At 37.8% G+C, this 17,513-nt stretch overlaps 1 protein-coding gene across 1 annotated transcript in view; it reads left to right on the forward strand.

Annotated features, from left to right (window-relative positions):
- MAN1A1 (mannosidase alpha class 1A member 1) overlaps positions 1 to 17,513 on the forward strand; it is a 148,403-nt gene that overhangs the window by 121,101 nt on the left and 9,789 nt on the right. The window contains exons 8-10 of the mRNA XM_082048563.1: positions 1,924 to 2,039; positions 14,973 to 15,192; positions 16,005 to 16,177. Of these exons, the coding sequence (XP_081904689.1) occupies positions 1,924 to 2,039; positions 14,973 to 15,192; positions 16,005 to 16,177 (509 nt within the window). The remainder of the gene's footprint in view (positions 1 to 1,923; positions 2,040 to 14,972; positions 15,193 to 16,004; positions 16,178 to 17,513) is intronic.

Below are 17,513 nucleotides of genomic sequence, written 5' to 3' on the forward strand. Positions count from 1 at the left end.
TGTCTGCTGCAATAATGTATATAATAACAGGGCTTATTATTGATGAAACTGCGCTTGTGCTATTTAGTTTGCAAATGTCAGAGGTTTCTATGGTAATTTATTTAGGAAACCATAAAGGTCATTTAAATGCTGCTGTTCAAAGATCAGCCTTTGATCACGGAAAACGTTGTGTTTTGTTTTGTTTTTTTTTAAGAAGCCTCTTTTCCTTTTGGATCATGAACATTTAATTAAATAAATGGTGTATTATTTCCAGAAATTTAATATATCTCATTCAAAAGAGGAGGAGGGGGGAAAGTCGTTTATAACATAGATTTGATGGTACAATGTATTTGTTAGGCAAAGGGACAGGATACATTTGGAAAACTAAATTAGTTTTTGGACATCACAAGCTAGTGAAGGAAAAAGACACTTAATAAAGTTTGAATAGAAAAAAAGTATATCTTCTACATTTGCATGGCTTTGCAACCTGTTCAGTAGATGAAGGAGGAGGTATTCCATGAAGAGAAGATCCCGGGGAGTTTAAAAACAAATTCTCTGTGTTCTTTTGAATTCCACCAAAAGAGGGATAACTCTGAAGCTAAGATCAGAGATAGGCGTTGGGAATCGTGAGCTCTGTAGCACTAACCCTTCTACATCTGGCTTTACAAGCCCTGATAACCCCTTGTGCAGTTTGTGTTTCTTATGCCCAGAATTTTGTGGTGTGACTCACAGACTTGCTGTGTGGTACATGTAACCACATCTGCATCCTGGATGTCTCAGGTGGAGTTAACAGACCCCTTCCTCACTGTAAAATGGGCAGTTGTGAAGGAGTAGTCCTGGTAAAGCATTTTGAAATCTTTTTGCTGAAAACTCGATAAATGCCAAATCCCTTACAGCTAACAGGAGAAGCAACTTAAAAAATACAACCTCAATCCAGTGTTCTTAGTTTAATGGAGCTTAGAGAAACACTTGATATAGATATATGTATACATATATATATTCGTAGTCTTTCCTGTGTCTAGAGGATCTATGCTGAAATCTTTATAGCCCATTAAAATTTTGCTGAGCATCTTTTAGGCTCCTGGGCAGCAGGTGAGTGCGACCTCATGCAAGCAGCTGAGAGCATCACCAGCCTTCCCGTCACTGGTGCAACTGGTATTGAACGGTCTGGCTGGTGTGGTGTCAGTGTTTGCGGGGCCACGTCCTCAACGCGTGCAGCTGAATAATCACAGCAGCTGTAGCACCAGATCTTGTCACACAGTAAGCACAGGGCAGAATAAAGCAGTGTGATAGCAATAATCCTCTGTAGACGTGGAAAAGTAGGTGGTTGTTTGGGTTTTTTTTTTTTTTCCCCTTCTAGATCTACTGCTGAGTTCTGAGAGCAGCCAGATGTTCACAAATGTAGTATTGTTTTTAAACATATGGGTCAGCATTTTGAAATACCATAAAATAACCTGAAATTAAACACTACAGTATGGAGCAAAAACATTTTGGCCTTTTTTATAAAGTGACATAAGTGGAGCATTAGTGAATAAAATAACAAATAAAAATAATGTCTGCATGCTAAGAGGGGAAAGCCTTTATTGGAGATCACTTTCTACTTTTTTTCCTGTTTTTAGAATAAGAAAGTACTTAGATTGCCACATTTTTGTATGGGATAGACTACATGAATTACATGTTAAACATACAAATTCTTGTTTCTTTGCCATGAACTCCTGTGGCACATTGTGGCACATTAAATAACTATGATGCTTTATCTTAATGAAAAATTTAGCAATTAAAGAAATAATTATCTAAATATACCAGCTAAGTTTTTACTGAGGTACCAGGCTTAAATTTGTTAAAGATTGTTGTAGGAAGAGATCATTAAAGGCATTGTTTCAAACTGTAATTGTATTTTATTGCCCAGGCTGAAGATGAAATTGCTGTTGAATCTCTTTCTAGATCATGTCTCCATTGGAGGGCTTGGGGATAGCTTTTATGAATATTTGCTCAAGGCGTGGCTGATGTCGGACAAGACGGATGAAGAAGGCAAGAAAATGTATTATGATGCTGTTCAGGTAAATAAGAAATTTAAATCTCCCTTTCCATAATAATCTAATCTGTAATAATCCTAAAGAGACAGGCTTTGGGGGCAATGCAAGGGATTTTTATCTTTGCCACCACAGTGTGCTTTTTTATAAAGAATGCATTTCTCTTTTGAAAAGACTTCATAAAATATAAATGCTAGAGGAATACAGATACTGTGGGAAAGGGGAGAGACTTGGAAGTGTAGGGGTTTTTTTCCAACTGCAATACAGTTAGTTCTTTCTGATGATGGAGGAGAAAAGTATAAAATATGCTATAATAATGCGACTACAAGTAGCTCTCAGATAGAAGTTAAATTCTATTTTCCTCAGTCTTCTCAAAATATATTTCTTTGGTCCTTTTTCCTTATACCCAGAAGGGAGTTCCTTTCTTGTGTTTCGACCTCATATTTCAGCCATTGGAGTATTTTGATTGTGGTCAACACAGTGACCAATATATTATGGTAGATAATTATAGATGAAAGTAGAATGTTTTGTTGCACAATGACTTTTTGTTACAAGAGGCACATATTTGCCAGCTTCTGTGAAACAGCCAGTTATTCAAATTGGACACATGAGAAAGTTTTCAAAAATAGGAATTGTTCGTACTTACATTTCTATGTGGTATTCTATTTATGATCCTTCTGGTCTGCAGTTTTCTTTGTTATTTATGGTATTTCCTTAATATGCTGTTTTGGGAGAAATAATGGTTTTGTGACACCAGATTGAGACTTGAGAAATATTAAGTTTAAATTCGTATTTACAGGCTTTACTTCCAGTCTTTGGCAAATGACCTGTTTTCTTAGTTCTTTGCTTTCATATATATATAAAAAAAGAGGATAGTATTACTTCTTTTTTCCCCATCCTTTCATCTGTTTTGACTGGAAGCTCTCTAGGGTCAGGACTTTTATCTCTTATTAAGCGTATGTGTGTACAGTACCTCTGCAGACACGGCTTCGAGATGCTGAGCAATATCTGTGTATTTGTTCGTACATCTGGAAATGTGCTCTCCCTAGGGAAGAGACATAAGTCTCCTTTTATTTCCCCCGTCACAAAAAGTGGTGGCATTAAAAAAATACAACCCTGGCTCATTGCAACTATCTTTTTATTTTCATTAGAGAGAAGAGTCGTGATGATTTGAGGGAGGGTGTGATCCGTGGTGGTAGTAAATTTGATGAGCAAGTATCCTCTGCTGAGAAAATGCTGCCTTTAATTTTGTAAGTGCAGATTTGGATGCAGTCGGCCTCATTTTCACTGCTAACATGGTTTCAGCTTCAGAGCAAAAGGTGAATTTTAAATTAGGCTTGAGTGGATTTGAGTCTATAACATAAGAACAGTGATACTGTAATAGCTCAGCCATTAGGTTGGCAGCCAAAAAGAGAGAAAGAAGTGTCTGATAATATGGTATCAATTCATCTTACCAGGGAAGGCATTTCAAAGCACCTCAAATCTGCTTCTATTCTTCTGCTTCCACTGGTTTAATAACATCAGGTTTTTCTTTTAAATATATTTTTACACAAGCTAAGTGCTAGTGCATAGACGCACATGATGAAGAAATGTGGTTTTGCTAGTACAGCTGTTCTGGAAACTGCCGCAGGTGGAATATCTTAAAAGTGCTGCAGCCTTCGCCCTTGTCAGTGGGACCATGAGCACGTTGCCCCATAAGCACATTGTCTCTGGTCCTGCCGGGCAGCAGCAGCGTCACGTTGATCCCAGCTGATAACAGTGCCCAAGAGAGAGAGCCCAGTGTCTCCATGGCTGGTGCTGGGCTGCTCCAACCAAGGCTGAAGGTTCACCGTCCCCTGGCTGGAGCACAGCTGAAGCAAAGTTTGTGGGGAAGTCTCTCTTGCCTTAGCCAACACCAGCATGTGTGCTGTCCCACGTCAGTTGGGTCACTGCTGAGCCATCCTGACCTGCCCGTCAGCGTGGCTGGGGTGGAGGGCTGCCTGCTGGTGGCTGGTCACTAGGGACAGGGACAGGAGCACGCCGAGGGGTGTCTGCGTGCGGTTGCAGCAGCACGGCTTTGTTAAAACTCACGCCGTAGCTATGCCGAGATAACAAGCTCCTCAGGTACAAAAGTTGTCGCAGGCACCCTGAGGTCTTGGCAGGGAGCAGAAGTGGTGATGGACACTAGGCTGTGTGGCCAGTTCTCCCTGCTTGGGATTGATCTGTGGGAGCAGAATTACCTGGTCGGCAGCATCACTGCATGCGGCAATATCAATGACAGGGTCTGACCTTTGCTATAAGTAACTAGATTTGAAGTACCTATTATCTTAATATTTTTAGTTATTAACAGCTTTTAAGAAGCATCATGTCTGTCCAGCATTATCAGTATTTTAGAGGGCCACTGATCACTAAATATGTGCCAGATTTCGCCATGCTGTTGGTTGAATGCTATTTCCACTATTTTCTGAGCAACCATCTTCGTGCTCTCCATCTTCTATACCAAGGTACGTCTGTGCCAAAGCTGAAAGTGTACATGCAGCATGTGGAGGTACAGCTCGATGCTGTAATGTAGTTTGTTCAGAAAAGAGCAGGGAAGATGCCGCCTCACAGAAACTGCAGACTGGCTGGGCCCCACTGAGATGTGAGGTTCTTCACTGGAGTAACTAACCTCTTTTGAAATCCATCCTGATATGGGCTTTATTGCTATCGATCCCTTACTTATCTAAATTAAAGCTAATTTAAGTGTCTGCACAAGCTGCAGTCTTTCTTTATGACTAAGCCTACATGGTTTGGACATTCTGAGTCTGCTTCGTATTTGCTTAGATAAATTTCCCCTGATGCTTTCAGAATCTTTTAAAGACTACGCCAAAGGGAATGGTGTGATTATTCCTGGCAATTTGGTCCAGCACAGACCCACCAAATTCTGAAAAGCGATGTGAATGTTCGATGCCTAATTCAATATCTTCTGCTATCCAGAAACCACAAATTAAAATATATGGTGAGTTACAGTTCACTGTGAAAAGCTGAAATTCATTTAGATAAAGCTTTGGGGTTATTTCTTATGTTGTTCTGTAACTCATATTAAAAACAAAGAGTTCTTTCTATTTGAATTTTTGTAGCATCTATAGATTGTATTATGGCTTAAGTTAAAAGCAATAACTAAGATGTCAAACTAGATTTAAAAACTTTTTCTGTTTACCATGAATAAAATGCATATTTTGCTGATGCCATTTAAGGAAGAGTTTATTCCTAATGGGAAAAGGGTATACCAGAGTATAATATGAATGTATTTATAAGGGCATCAGAGGGATTCATAAACTCCAGAATTTGCACAAAAAGACAAGTGAATGTATTTTTAATTAAAGATTTTTCTCTTTTGAAAAACAATGCATATAATGTCCTGTTTCACATAATACAGGAAGTAAGAGATCTTCTTAAACTGGTTTCAGTGGATAGCATGCAACATTCTGTTACTCAACAAATGTGTATTTGGCTTTTTAGTCATATTTGGAGGATATAATTGGCCACAGAATAATCTATCAGTCTTTGCAAGTATCCAGGACAGGAACCACCTCACTCTTTTCAGTTAACACAGTTGATCTCTAAGACACGATTGAGTAGGTTTAGTAATAGAAAGTGATAATTTAGAGCAAAAATGGACCTTCTGGGTTCACTTATGTCTAGTCTGGCAACAGTGGTGTCACAGCAACTGCAGCAAATCCTCCCCTCTTGAATGTGTCAGCCCTAATTTTCTAAGTTGAAGGGCAATTTTCCCACTAATCCTGTTAATAGCTTGTCTCACACCTGATGTCTGGATGGTCAGATATATTTTCCAAATTTTCCTATTCCATTTATTTATGGCCATTGCTGCAAGCTTTCTGCATCTTAAATATTTCTTCTCTCTCTGATGCTGCCTTCATCCCCTCCTCAGTGTATTCCTAGAAAAGTGACGTATCTAAAGGCTGCAAATAGAGCCATGACTTGGCCTAGAAGAATGTCACAGGCAGAGAGTCCCTCGCCAGCACTTCCCAAGCAACTCGGGTCAGTTCAGCCCACGGTGGCCCCGTGTGATCCACAGTTTGTACCTTTAGACAGCGTAGTTTACTTTCAGACATTTAGATTGTTTAATTTTTCTTACTGGGTAACAATTGCTCAGAAGATTGTAACGAGAAAACGAGTGATCTCTGGAGAACCTAGCACGTGGGAGTGCAAACCATGGCAAGAGCAGAAGGAAGAACAGGGGTGTGAAGCAATGCCACAGCTGTTTGCTGCCAGATTTCAGCAGCTCCTGGAAGCCAGCTTGCTGCTGGGCTGAACTGAGCCACTGAGGAATGCAGTAACCTTTTCTGGGTATCTAAAGGGGAAAAAGTCATTTTTGGCCTCAGGATTTTGAGTATTCAGACAGAAAACATATAGGATCAGTTTGGGTTTTTTTGGCACGTGGCTAATTTTTGAGACTAGCCTTGGTTTACTCAGTTTGTACTCTGCCAAGGGAAGCTCCATGGTTTTGATTGTGTTTGGGTAGGGAGTTGGTATATTTAATTGTCGGCATTAAGTAGCAAATACTTTCCAGAGCTGTCAAGATTTCAGCCTTTCAGAGAGATAAAACAAATCCATGTAGACTCCTTTCTCATTGAAATGAGGGAGAGAACAAAGTGGTGTTAGCAAACTGAAAGCGTGATATTGGCACAGAGGCCCTTTTCATCTCCAGGCTTTCATGAGGGTCTGTTTAACTGCGGTGACAGCCTGGTGGCTGCTCTGTGCTGATTGCAGTTTCCATTAAGTTGCTTGAAGTGGTTTGTTTAGTGATCGTAGTGATCTTAAAAACTACATAACTGATGTGGACGACGACAGAACAGAAACAACTCAATTAGAGTAATTTGTCATACTGGGTAAAGTCAAAAGTCTTTTAATGAACTGAATATTCAATACTTGAGCACTTCTTGGCTTTCAAGGAAATATATAATAGGAAAAGTCTGCCTGGGCAAGTGGATCTTCATGATGAAACAGTGCAATGGACCAAGCCTTCCTAGTGTATACATTTGGGGGGGGGGGGGGGTATTGTCTGTAACTTAAATGTGTGAAAATGAATAAACAGCCAGTTTATTTACATATTTTGTCAGCTGTCATGTTTAAACTATTTATCACGCAGCTGCACTGGCGTTGTGCACATAGCGATAGTATAGCTGTATTATGTAGGAACACAAGATTCATTCCTCTTAACAGATGAGAATATCCAGAGGACTCTCTGCTCCTTTTTATTCTCCTCATTATATTTTTCTTCTTGACAGGAGCCTTGCAAATTTCTACAGCTGCTTACAGAAAGCAGCAAGAGTAAAGACAGGCTTCTGCAGATTTTTAAGCTGCTCAATGCCTGTAGCTTGGACTACAGAAAGTACTTATTAAAATATTTGCTTGTTTATGGACTGTCAGGAGAAACAGCAAGCTACAATGTTGTTGGAACTCTTTGAGGAGATTTTGATTAGAAATGTCCTGCGAGAGAAATTTTCCCCTTTTTGCCTGTGGATTTGCTTTTGTCATTAGAGCAGCCATGTCCTTACTACTTATACTACTTTTGACAGCAGAAAAGCTTGTCAGGAGCAATAAATATTCTAGCATATTCAGGAAATACATAATGGTAACATTTTGAGAGTTACTTGCTCGGGTTCATGCCATTCCATTAATAATGTTTTAGGAAGATGAATAAATCTAGTTTTCTGGTAGCAGCCAGCATTAAGTACATTTACTGCAAGAGCATTGTTGCTCTTAAAGACACTAAGAGATCCTTGGGGCGGGGGGGGGAAGCAGCATAAGTAGATTTTCAGACAAAAGTGAATGATCAGCTTTCACCTAGAACTTAATCATCTTTTCAGTGATCAGATGGATAGGTATCATAGTAGTTAAATGCTTGTTAATGTTTCCAATTTAAAAACTTAGGCATCTCCATGTATAACATGTCTTAAGTCCAAAAGCAGTAAGTGCCTTATTACTTTTAAAATGTTTCTTATAGCTTGTGTTTAAACAAATGAAAGTTCTTCTGTATTCAGAATTCAGTTTTGATTTTTAAAGGGTGATTTCGTAAGCAGTGAGGACCTCAGCATAAGAAGATGCCACTTTTCTTGGCAGAAGTATATTAATAAATTTTAACAAGGGCTTGAACTTCTTACTCCATCCTAGTTTTTCTGACTGTATGCTTTTGTGTGATTCATGAATCTTGTAATACATATTTAAAACCTGTATGAATTATATTTAAGAAAACAGAACCAACAAATAAACATGAAGTTTAAAAAAAAAGGTGCAATTTTTCTCTGCCATCTCCAAAACAGCTGTAATAATAGAACAACGCAAATCTTGAACTTTTCATAATGAACTCATTGGAATTTGGGATAAATGATAAATTTTATGAATTATGAAGATTGCTGAAGAAAAGTATCTATTGCATTAGATCAACTCAACAAAGAAAACATGGGGGAAGTAACTTAACGTCAAGAAAACAGGCAATTGACTTAAAAACTCACAGCATGCAAAACCACAGTAATCCTGACCTGCCTGCTGTGTGCTGCTTTGAAGCAATAAAATGTATTGCTACAAGCTGTAAATACTAAAATAAATAAGTAAGCAATTGACATGATACATTTGAATTATTGGAAGTATCACGTGGTAGAATTCTCTTTCATACTCACTGTTGCTTCAAATTGTCAAAACACTGTTTATGAAAACGATTCCTCGGGGAAGAAAAATATATTAAAAGTTTGGACTGAGATAATTTATAGTGCTTTGTTGTAAAGAAGCCTGCAGAGTTGTAATTATCCTTAAAACAAACATTATAAACGCTGGAAATTTAGAATTAGGATCACAGTTTTGAAGTTTCAGATTTATGAAGGTATGGAAATATGTAACTATGACAGTTTTATCTCCAGCTACGGAGACATCTTGAGGTAGGAAATGAAACACCTGTTTTTTGTTGTTAAAAGAGAAGTAGTCATTGAAATTGGTCAATCATAATTAAAGAGTTATTGTAAAAGGAGCGGTAAAATGGCTAAGTGTTAGAGGAAGCAGAACTGCAGTTTTACCTTGCATTTTGAGGTTTGTAATTCATTATCCCTGCTCCTTTAGCAGAGTTAACTTTTGTGACACATGTTTATTTTGAGTTGAGCAGCTTTGAGGTGTGGAACATTTTTCCTGAGAAGCCTCCATCTGTGCTTTCTAGGCATCTCTGTTAATATTTTTATTACCTGTCAGCAAAATCCACCAAGAGAATACCTTCTACTAAAAATAAGCTTGTTGATCAGGTTTTTTGATTCATTCGGACAGTGAGATGACTCCAGTTCTGCATCCTCTGTGTTTCTCTATAAGCAATCCAATTCAACGTCCTAAACCACTCAAAGGAGAAATGAAGGTCTTCGGAATCACAAAACCGAGTTGGGGACTGAGGCAGGAGGGTGGTGACAACAGTGTTTAAGCTGTGTGAAAAGCTTCAAGGAGTGAAGAAACAAATGGAGGAAAATGGGTATTTATTAGGAAAGTCCAGTTATGCTTAATTTTGCAAGTGTAAGGACTGGCAGTACAATGTGAAGGTTAAGGAACAGGCTGATAAGCAGAGAATGCGAAACATATCGGCTTAAGAAAGGGAGCAGGAGGGGGAGGCAGTCAGGTTGGGAACAGATGAAGAGTTCCTCTTTGGTGCTGTCAGTCACAGAGATTACACACACGTGCGATGTGCAATCCTGTAACCTAAACGATTCCTAATGTCTCATTCACTGCAGTTCTTCCAGTGTGACAGACAGGCAAGGGCGTCATTTCAACATGCAAAACTCATGAGAAGGATGCCAGGAGTAATAATACAAGGTGCATTTGAGTCACAATTCAAACCGTAAAAGGGACTGTTAGTGCTGCTTATTGAGTGCTCAAGCATTTTTACATTTGTTGCATAGACGGAATAATTTCCCACAAGATGGAAAAAAGGTGATTTAGCTAAAGGCTTTATTACAGTGAGGACTGTAAGCAGAGCCTTAAATAAAAAATCTTGCAGGTACAGTGCTAACCGTATGCCATATCAGCTTTACATGTATTAAATTTATTTCTTTAAATATCTGGCAAATGTTGATTGCTTTCCTCTAGTTTCCCTTCTTCCCTCTCCTTTTTTGTCCACTACAGTCTAAAGTCAATTTGTTTGGGTTTTGGGTTGGTTGGCTGGTTTGGTTTTTGTTTCTCTTTTTTGTCGTTTCCAGGTAGCATCTGCTATTGCTCCCTTTGGGAACATGCATTTGCAGCCACTTCATCTTTGCAACCTTTTATGTCTTTCTGCTTTGCCTTGATGGAAAGAAAGAAATTACTATTTAGGTTGCAGAAATACATGCTGGAAAACACTAACATGAAATTTTTATTTCCTTAAGAGAAAAACTGTACCAGGTCCAAACAATTATCCATCAATAATATATTTTCAGCTAATCAAAGACCACATTCCTCTTCTAGCTTTTTTGATAATTTGCAGATACTGTATATTGGTTTATGTTGAGAATATTCATTACAGTAAGATGAAATAAGAATCTCTACAGTGATAAATATGACACCACCTGATCTGCAAGCAGTGCAGGAAGGAATTATTTGTCGATGGAGACCAAGTTGTAATAGAGCTGCAATTCAAATAAACATATCCCTTTTTAAAGCGTGGAGATAATTACATCAAAATAAAAGTAAATTCATTCTAAGTATGAAATTCATAATTAATTCCACCAAACCGAGCTTTTCACTTGGGTGGATCTTTGTCACCGTACTACCTATTTTCCTTGTCTAATAACTGCTTTTAGTAACCTGATTTCCCTGCCAGAACTGCACCCACAGCATTGCAGATAAAATATTAGCATTTCCCTATGGGATTGTAACTCTACCTTACCATCCTAATGCTTAAGTTTGGAGAGCGTTATTATACCTTCATTTAAACTGATGACGTTTCTTCCTCATCCTGGTACTTTCTCAACTTTGCATTCAAGTTTTTTTTTTTAACATTTAAAACATTTGTCCATGTTTTCCAGCTAGTGATTTAGTCCTACTCTGGACCTCGAGCTTATTTAAAAATTTAATGTCTTTCAGAAAGTTCAGTCCAGCCTGATGGCACTTAGAGCCCTCGCAAAACTCCCTGAAAAATATTTTGATGTGCTGCTCACAGAAGTACATACCATTATATTATTAAAAAAAAAAAAAAGCTAATAGCAGTATTGCAAATTTCCATTAGATGGGTGATAGATGGCACTTTGGCATTTTGGGTATAAATTCAGAATGGATAATTGAACGAGTACTGATTTTTGGTTATTGTTTACTTTGAAAATATTTTATTGTACTAATGCATTATACTACAATTATACATTCCAGAATTAGTGCTTTAACAATGTTTGGAAATAAATTCTTGTAATTAAACTATAGCTTGGTTGGACTTGTGGAGAAAAGGAAGGTTTTACCACATCTTAATGCTGCAAATACTGTTATCGAAACAGGAGTTCAAAATTTCAGTGAATACGTTGATCAGTAGTTAATATAGGGGAGTTTCTTTTAGATGTTCTATTCATGCATGTTTTACATTTTTTAAGATCAAAACCATTTCCATCTCTGAGGCTTCTAAATATGCTGATATTTTGTAACTTTTTTTTTTTTTTTTTAATGTTGAGTTCCTGAAACAACTGGGACACACCTAACAAATTCATTATCATCTGACACTTGGATGCAATGCTGGAGTTATTCCAAACTTCACGCAACTTTGATGTTACAAATTCGTTAGCAAGGCTTTGGAGAATGTTGTTTCAGGGCAAATTGCTGGTCCCTCTAGTCTCAGTCAGAGGGTGGATGAATAGTGGTGAGAGAAGTGGAACCTATTCCTGACCAAAACAGTTTGTGTAGCTCAGACTGAAAATGGCCTGTGAAGAAACTTCTCAGATTTAGTTGAAGCTTTTGGCAGCCCAAAGGTCCCTGGCAGCGGTTTTGTGAGCTCTGCCGTTGCACCACACGGTGCCACAAAGAGAGCTACCAGCCCTCTGGGAATCACGGAATCATCGAATAGTTTGGGTTGGAAGGGACCTGCAAAGGTCATCTAGTCCAACCCCACCTTTCAGGCTTTACAAAAGCTGCTCGGTTGGGACCAGTTTGCTTCAATCATGTAACTTCTACAAACTATTACTTCATAAGCATCTAATTTCAAATGAAGTTTAGGCTTTACCAAGTTACAGGATTTGTTTTCCTGTCCTCTGGAATAAGAGTTTGTTGAGTGCTGATGGGCTTGCAAGTGCAGCACACTTGAGCTTATGGCTTCTGCAGGTTATTTGTGCATATTAAAGCTTATTTGTGTTTCATGTCTAGGTAGAAATGATTAGTTATGTAGCATACCATTAATAAAGGTATATACATTGGTATAGGTGTTACCTAGCCCTCGGGGACCCATGATTGAACAAGGTATGACAAGGCAATTTGAGAGTCTGTCATATATCAAATAATTACCTAATAAAAATAGCTTTAAATAAGACACATAATAAACTTTTAATAGTCATATGTACTAGTTCTTAATAGGACCCATTTATAAAACCAAGATGATTTGCATTACTAAACATGAATAATTAGTTTGGAAAGACAATTTTATTTTGCGACATTCTTAGCATCATCTTTTTCGTTTCTTAATACCAGTTTGTTAGAATAATTTTTAAATTTCCCAAGTGGAAGTCATCTTTTTTCAGCCTGAACTTTAATCTTGAGGCAAAAGAGCAGGAAAAAGCTCTGAAAGACTAATTGGTATCACAAAAAAGCCATTTACATACTACAAGAATTATCTCTGGTCTAGTTTTACTACAGTTCTGAAGGTACATGGTCACTGTTATTTCTGTCAGGTACTGTAATACTCGTTACATCTTTCATTCTTTACTGAAAAAAAATGGAGTATAGGTAAATGTAGTCATCAATCTCTTTTTAAATTTGTTTCTTTTTTAAATAAATTCTGGCTCAACGGCTAAGTGACCAGTAGAGTTGTCAACAATTACCAGAATTGATGATTTGGTGAGATGGAGATACCATGCTGAAAGGTTTAATGAAATGTAATTAGATGAAAAGTTGTTCGTTTCTGAACTTGGTTCTAGGTAACTTCTTTTTTAGAATGGCTAAGTAGTTTGAAAGCTATTTCCCACAAAACTCTTGTGTGTTTTCCACAATAAGGCATCCTATTACAAAATATAAACCGTTTAATAAAAATGCAAGCAGCATTCCAAAAGCTTCTGGAAGTTTTCCAGTTATTTCTATTTTGCCTGTTTATGCATTAATACATTTTGTAGCAGGTTCTTTGAACCCTGTTCTGTCAGTTCCTCAATTATAAATTCAAATATTCTATACCCAAATGAGCACAAAATACATGTTTTAAAGAACATTTTTTTTAAAAAAAAAGTACCACTAGTAGTTTCCCAACCTGACAGAAAAGCTTTTTTAGATGCACTTGGAATACACAGCCACCAATTAGCTCGACGCCTCCTCAGCCTCTGTAGTTCTTTCATCTTCCACAGCGGGGCCTGTGGTTTGGATGCTTAAGGAAACTGTTTTCCCACCTTTACCCTTTCATATTTAATTCCTCTTTTTATAGGTTAAATTATGCAGGATTTGTTTAAAGTAAGGAATCTTCATTATTTTTTTCTGCTTTAAAATGTAGATAGTCTCTTCAGTTGGTGCCTAGTGCTAAAAACTCATGATCAAGGAGGAAACAAAGAGATAGAGGAGTTTTTCAAGCCAATAATGGGTCTGGAGGTGGGCAGAAAACATCCTTACTAAGTGCTTTGCACTAATATTAGCGGAAAACAAAGTGTAGTTTTCACTGTGACATTCTTGGCACAAAAAAAACCTACTTAGTAAGTAAAACTTATACAATTATTCTGCTGACACCTCTAGTTTAGGGAAGATTTTCATACTTATAAAAACAACCTTTATAGATGTTTAAATGAGAATAACTAACTACAATCAATACCTTCTCTTTATAACATTTTTTTTTTTAATTCTGGCTTTTTTGTTAACAGTTCTCTGTACTGATATTTTATTCATGTTTTTTCTCTTGTATAATGCATGTCGAGTACTGTTTCTGGATCTTAGGATTTCAATAGAATAAACCAGAGTACTGCTAGATAACTGAATGTATGATAGCACTGTTTGTCTCCTCTCCATTATCCTGTAAAGAACAATAGCTTGCTTTCTGTGTGGCCTTCCAATTAATGCGCTCTTCTGCATCTCCTCTATTGTTTTAATTCTGTTCCTCTCATAAGGGAAGGTTGTTTTCCTGGGTTTCATAATCAGTGGTTGTTTTCCTAGATTTTTTTAATCGGTGACCATACATTGCTAATGGCACCAACTCCTAATTCTCTGCAGTAGATTTGTATGGTTTTATTCTTGCTTAATTTTTTTTTTCCAGACTCTATTCTTGATTGATAACTACAGAAGAATTCAGTCCAGGGAGGAAAACTCACTGGGCTTTGGAAATGCCATGTAGACACAGAGGCCTAACATCATTCAGTGCACTCACTGAGTGTGGGGTTTTGAATGCAAGTTATGTCTGCATATGATTGACATGAAATTCTATCAATAACCACATCCTTTAAGTCAGAATTACAATGGGAAGTATGGAAACTGAAGTGGTGACTAATCACCATTAAAAGTGAAATTACTGAAATTGCTCAAAGTCCAAAGGGAAAGAAATAAAGAATTTAAAATGGAACTGTATTTTTTTAGCTCTTTCCAATATTTTTATAGAACATACTGCATAAATTGCTCGAAGTTGTAGCAAAATTAATCATTGCTACTGATGCATGCTAATCTACGTTGGTTTGGCTGTGCTTGGCTCATACTATCCGTTTTACTTTATAAGCAAAGGCAACATGGAGAAAAAACAACCAACAAACGACACAACTTTGTCCTTCGTACTTCACCAAATGGTACCACAGGGTTTGAAATCGTGTACTTTTGCAGGCCATAGAGACCCACCTCATTCGCAAATCAAGCGGGGGACTGATGTACATCGCTGAGTGGAAGGGCGGGCTGCTTGAACACAAGATGGGACATCTCACCTGTTTTGCTGGAGGCATGTTTGCTCTTGGGGCAGACGGAGCACCGAACGACAAGACGGGCCACCACATTGAGCTGGGTGCTGAAATTGCCAGGACTTGCCACGAGTCCTACGATCGAACGAGTAAGTACTATATTGCACAGTTTACTTTGACGGTTTGACTTTGTGAAGGCAACCATCGGTATTTTTGTTGTAATGCTGAATGAAAGTTGCCTGATGGTGGGGACTCTTCATCCTCTCTGAGCACACGCTGCTTTGCTCTAAGAGTGACTTTAAGAATGGCTGCTCTGTTTTGTGAATAATTTCTGTGCAGATGAATCATATCTACTCGCTCTAGTAATTAACATGACAGCTTTTTTTTTTTCACTTTGCCAATTTCTTTATAGGCGAATACAAATATGAGAGGGATCCTGTTCATTTATGCATCAATATAGCTATGAATCATGTTTTATGCACAAGAAATTATTTTATTCTCAGTTACGTTGGTAAAATGCTGCAAAGAATAGAATTGCACAAAGAAAGTGGATTTCTGTGCAGGAAATTTCTTTGGATTCTTTCATCTTCTCATAAAAATAATCCTGGCAGCATTTCATGTCCCAGAGTGTATTTTCCAGTTTGATATAGAAAAGTAAACATCCTTGTCTTTTAAGCAAAATTTCACATGTTGCTAGTTATATGAACTCTTCCAGAATGCAAATGTTAGCATCACTGTGCAAACTGGAGCTGCTGTTTAAGGCGTTGATGAAGAACAGCTCTCTCCCATTCCGAATTATTTACAAAATATTACAAACAGTGGGTGCTGCAGTATCATTTGGAAACTATATACCTTTTGGGTAACCTGGCCGTGTGCTGAAAGGATAGTTGATTTGGTAGGTTACATAACTTGAAACCTTTTTTAATGCATTTATTTGAGCACATGTTTTTCCATTGGCTAGGCATGAAACTGGGACCAGAAGCCTTCAGATTTGATGGTGGTGTTGAGGCCATTGCTACAAGACAAAATGAAAAATACTATATCCTACGACCAGAAGTCATAGAGACCTACATGTACATGTGGCGGCTCACTCATGACCCGAAGTACAGGCAGTGGGGATGGGAAGCTGTAGAGGTAATGATGTTCTACTGGACTTTTTTCTTATTAAATCCTAATGTCTTGTTAAGTGAGCTATTACTGAATGTTACCCAGATATGTTTTAGCAGTTGGAGAGTAAATACTCATTTTAAATCAGCAATATCAACTAAAATTTACAGAGATTCATTTACTAAATAGATGAACTAAGGTCATTTTGACAAAACCAAATACTGCTGGTATTGTGTATTAGAAAAATACCTTGTGATTTCTCTTAAATACTTCTCAGATCAGGGTCATATTTAGATGTACTACTCAAGATGTTGAGTATTGATGCGTGTGAATGGAAAGTGCAAAAGTGTGTCAAATTTGAGCCCTGGACATGGAAATAAATTTTAGAAAGTGTATTTTCAATAATAATTTTATGAAGGTGATTTTAATTAAGGTGATGAAGGCCAAGATGATGTACTAGATAGTACTGAACATTTGAAAAATGGGTCACTTTCAAAAAGCGTAGGTCATCTGGACTGGAGTTCCATTAATGATAACAGTCTCTTCTAGATTTAAATTTCTGTGTCCCACTGGCCCATGAGCTTCAACCAGTCATGCTGAACCCAGCTATTTGTGTTGGTCTAGCACAAGCCTTCTAAGAGGGCAGCTAGTCTCTGCTGCCAAAATTGGCTTGTCAAATCCATTGTTTCCCTTATTTCGTGGTTAACTGTTAGCAATGGGAGCCTTTGGATTTAGCATCTCTCATCCTCCGGGTGTGGATCCTTATTACACCTCTAGAGTTCACTTATTTTCTCCTCACAGTCATGTTGTCCTTGCTAGATTGTGTGCCTTTCACTCTTACTTTGGAATTTCTAAGCAAACTGAGATCTTACAGGAGGTACAGGAAGCTGAAGAGCATTATTTTTGCAGCTCTGTATATTTAAGAAAAATGAAACAAAACAAAATACACCTCTCTTCTGCAGAGTTCTTGCTTTCCAGGATTTCAAAAACATCCTGTTGTTCAGTTTGCCCAACACCTCTTGTTTGTAGCAGTTATAACGTTCTTGGATGGGCCTACACCACTAGTTGTAGAAGTTTGCTCTGTACTAAGGGAAGAACATGGAGACTTGTGTCATGCAAGTTCTCATCCCTGAAGGACCCTACTATAGAGCTGTAGCTGGGCTAATGACTTTGTATACCTGGCTGTGACATGACATCTGCACGTTACCTGGCTCCCTCAATAGCAACCAAGATCTGTAATTGTATTCAATATTCACTGTGTGAGATACTGAATGTATCTCAAGTGTTGCACAAATGTTGTTGTGTTGTGAAAAAAAAGAGCATTTCATGTTTAGTTATTAGATATTCTTGAAGAATGAAATTT

This window comes from Streptopelia decaocto, assembly GCF_964273445.1.
Source record: "Streptopelia decaocto genome assembly, chromosome: 3".
Taxonomy (NCBI): Eukaryota; Metazoa; Chordata; class Aves; order Columbiformes; family Columbidae; genus Streptopelia; species Streptopelia decaocto.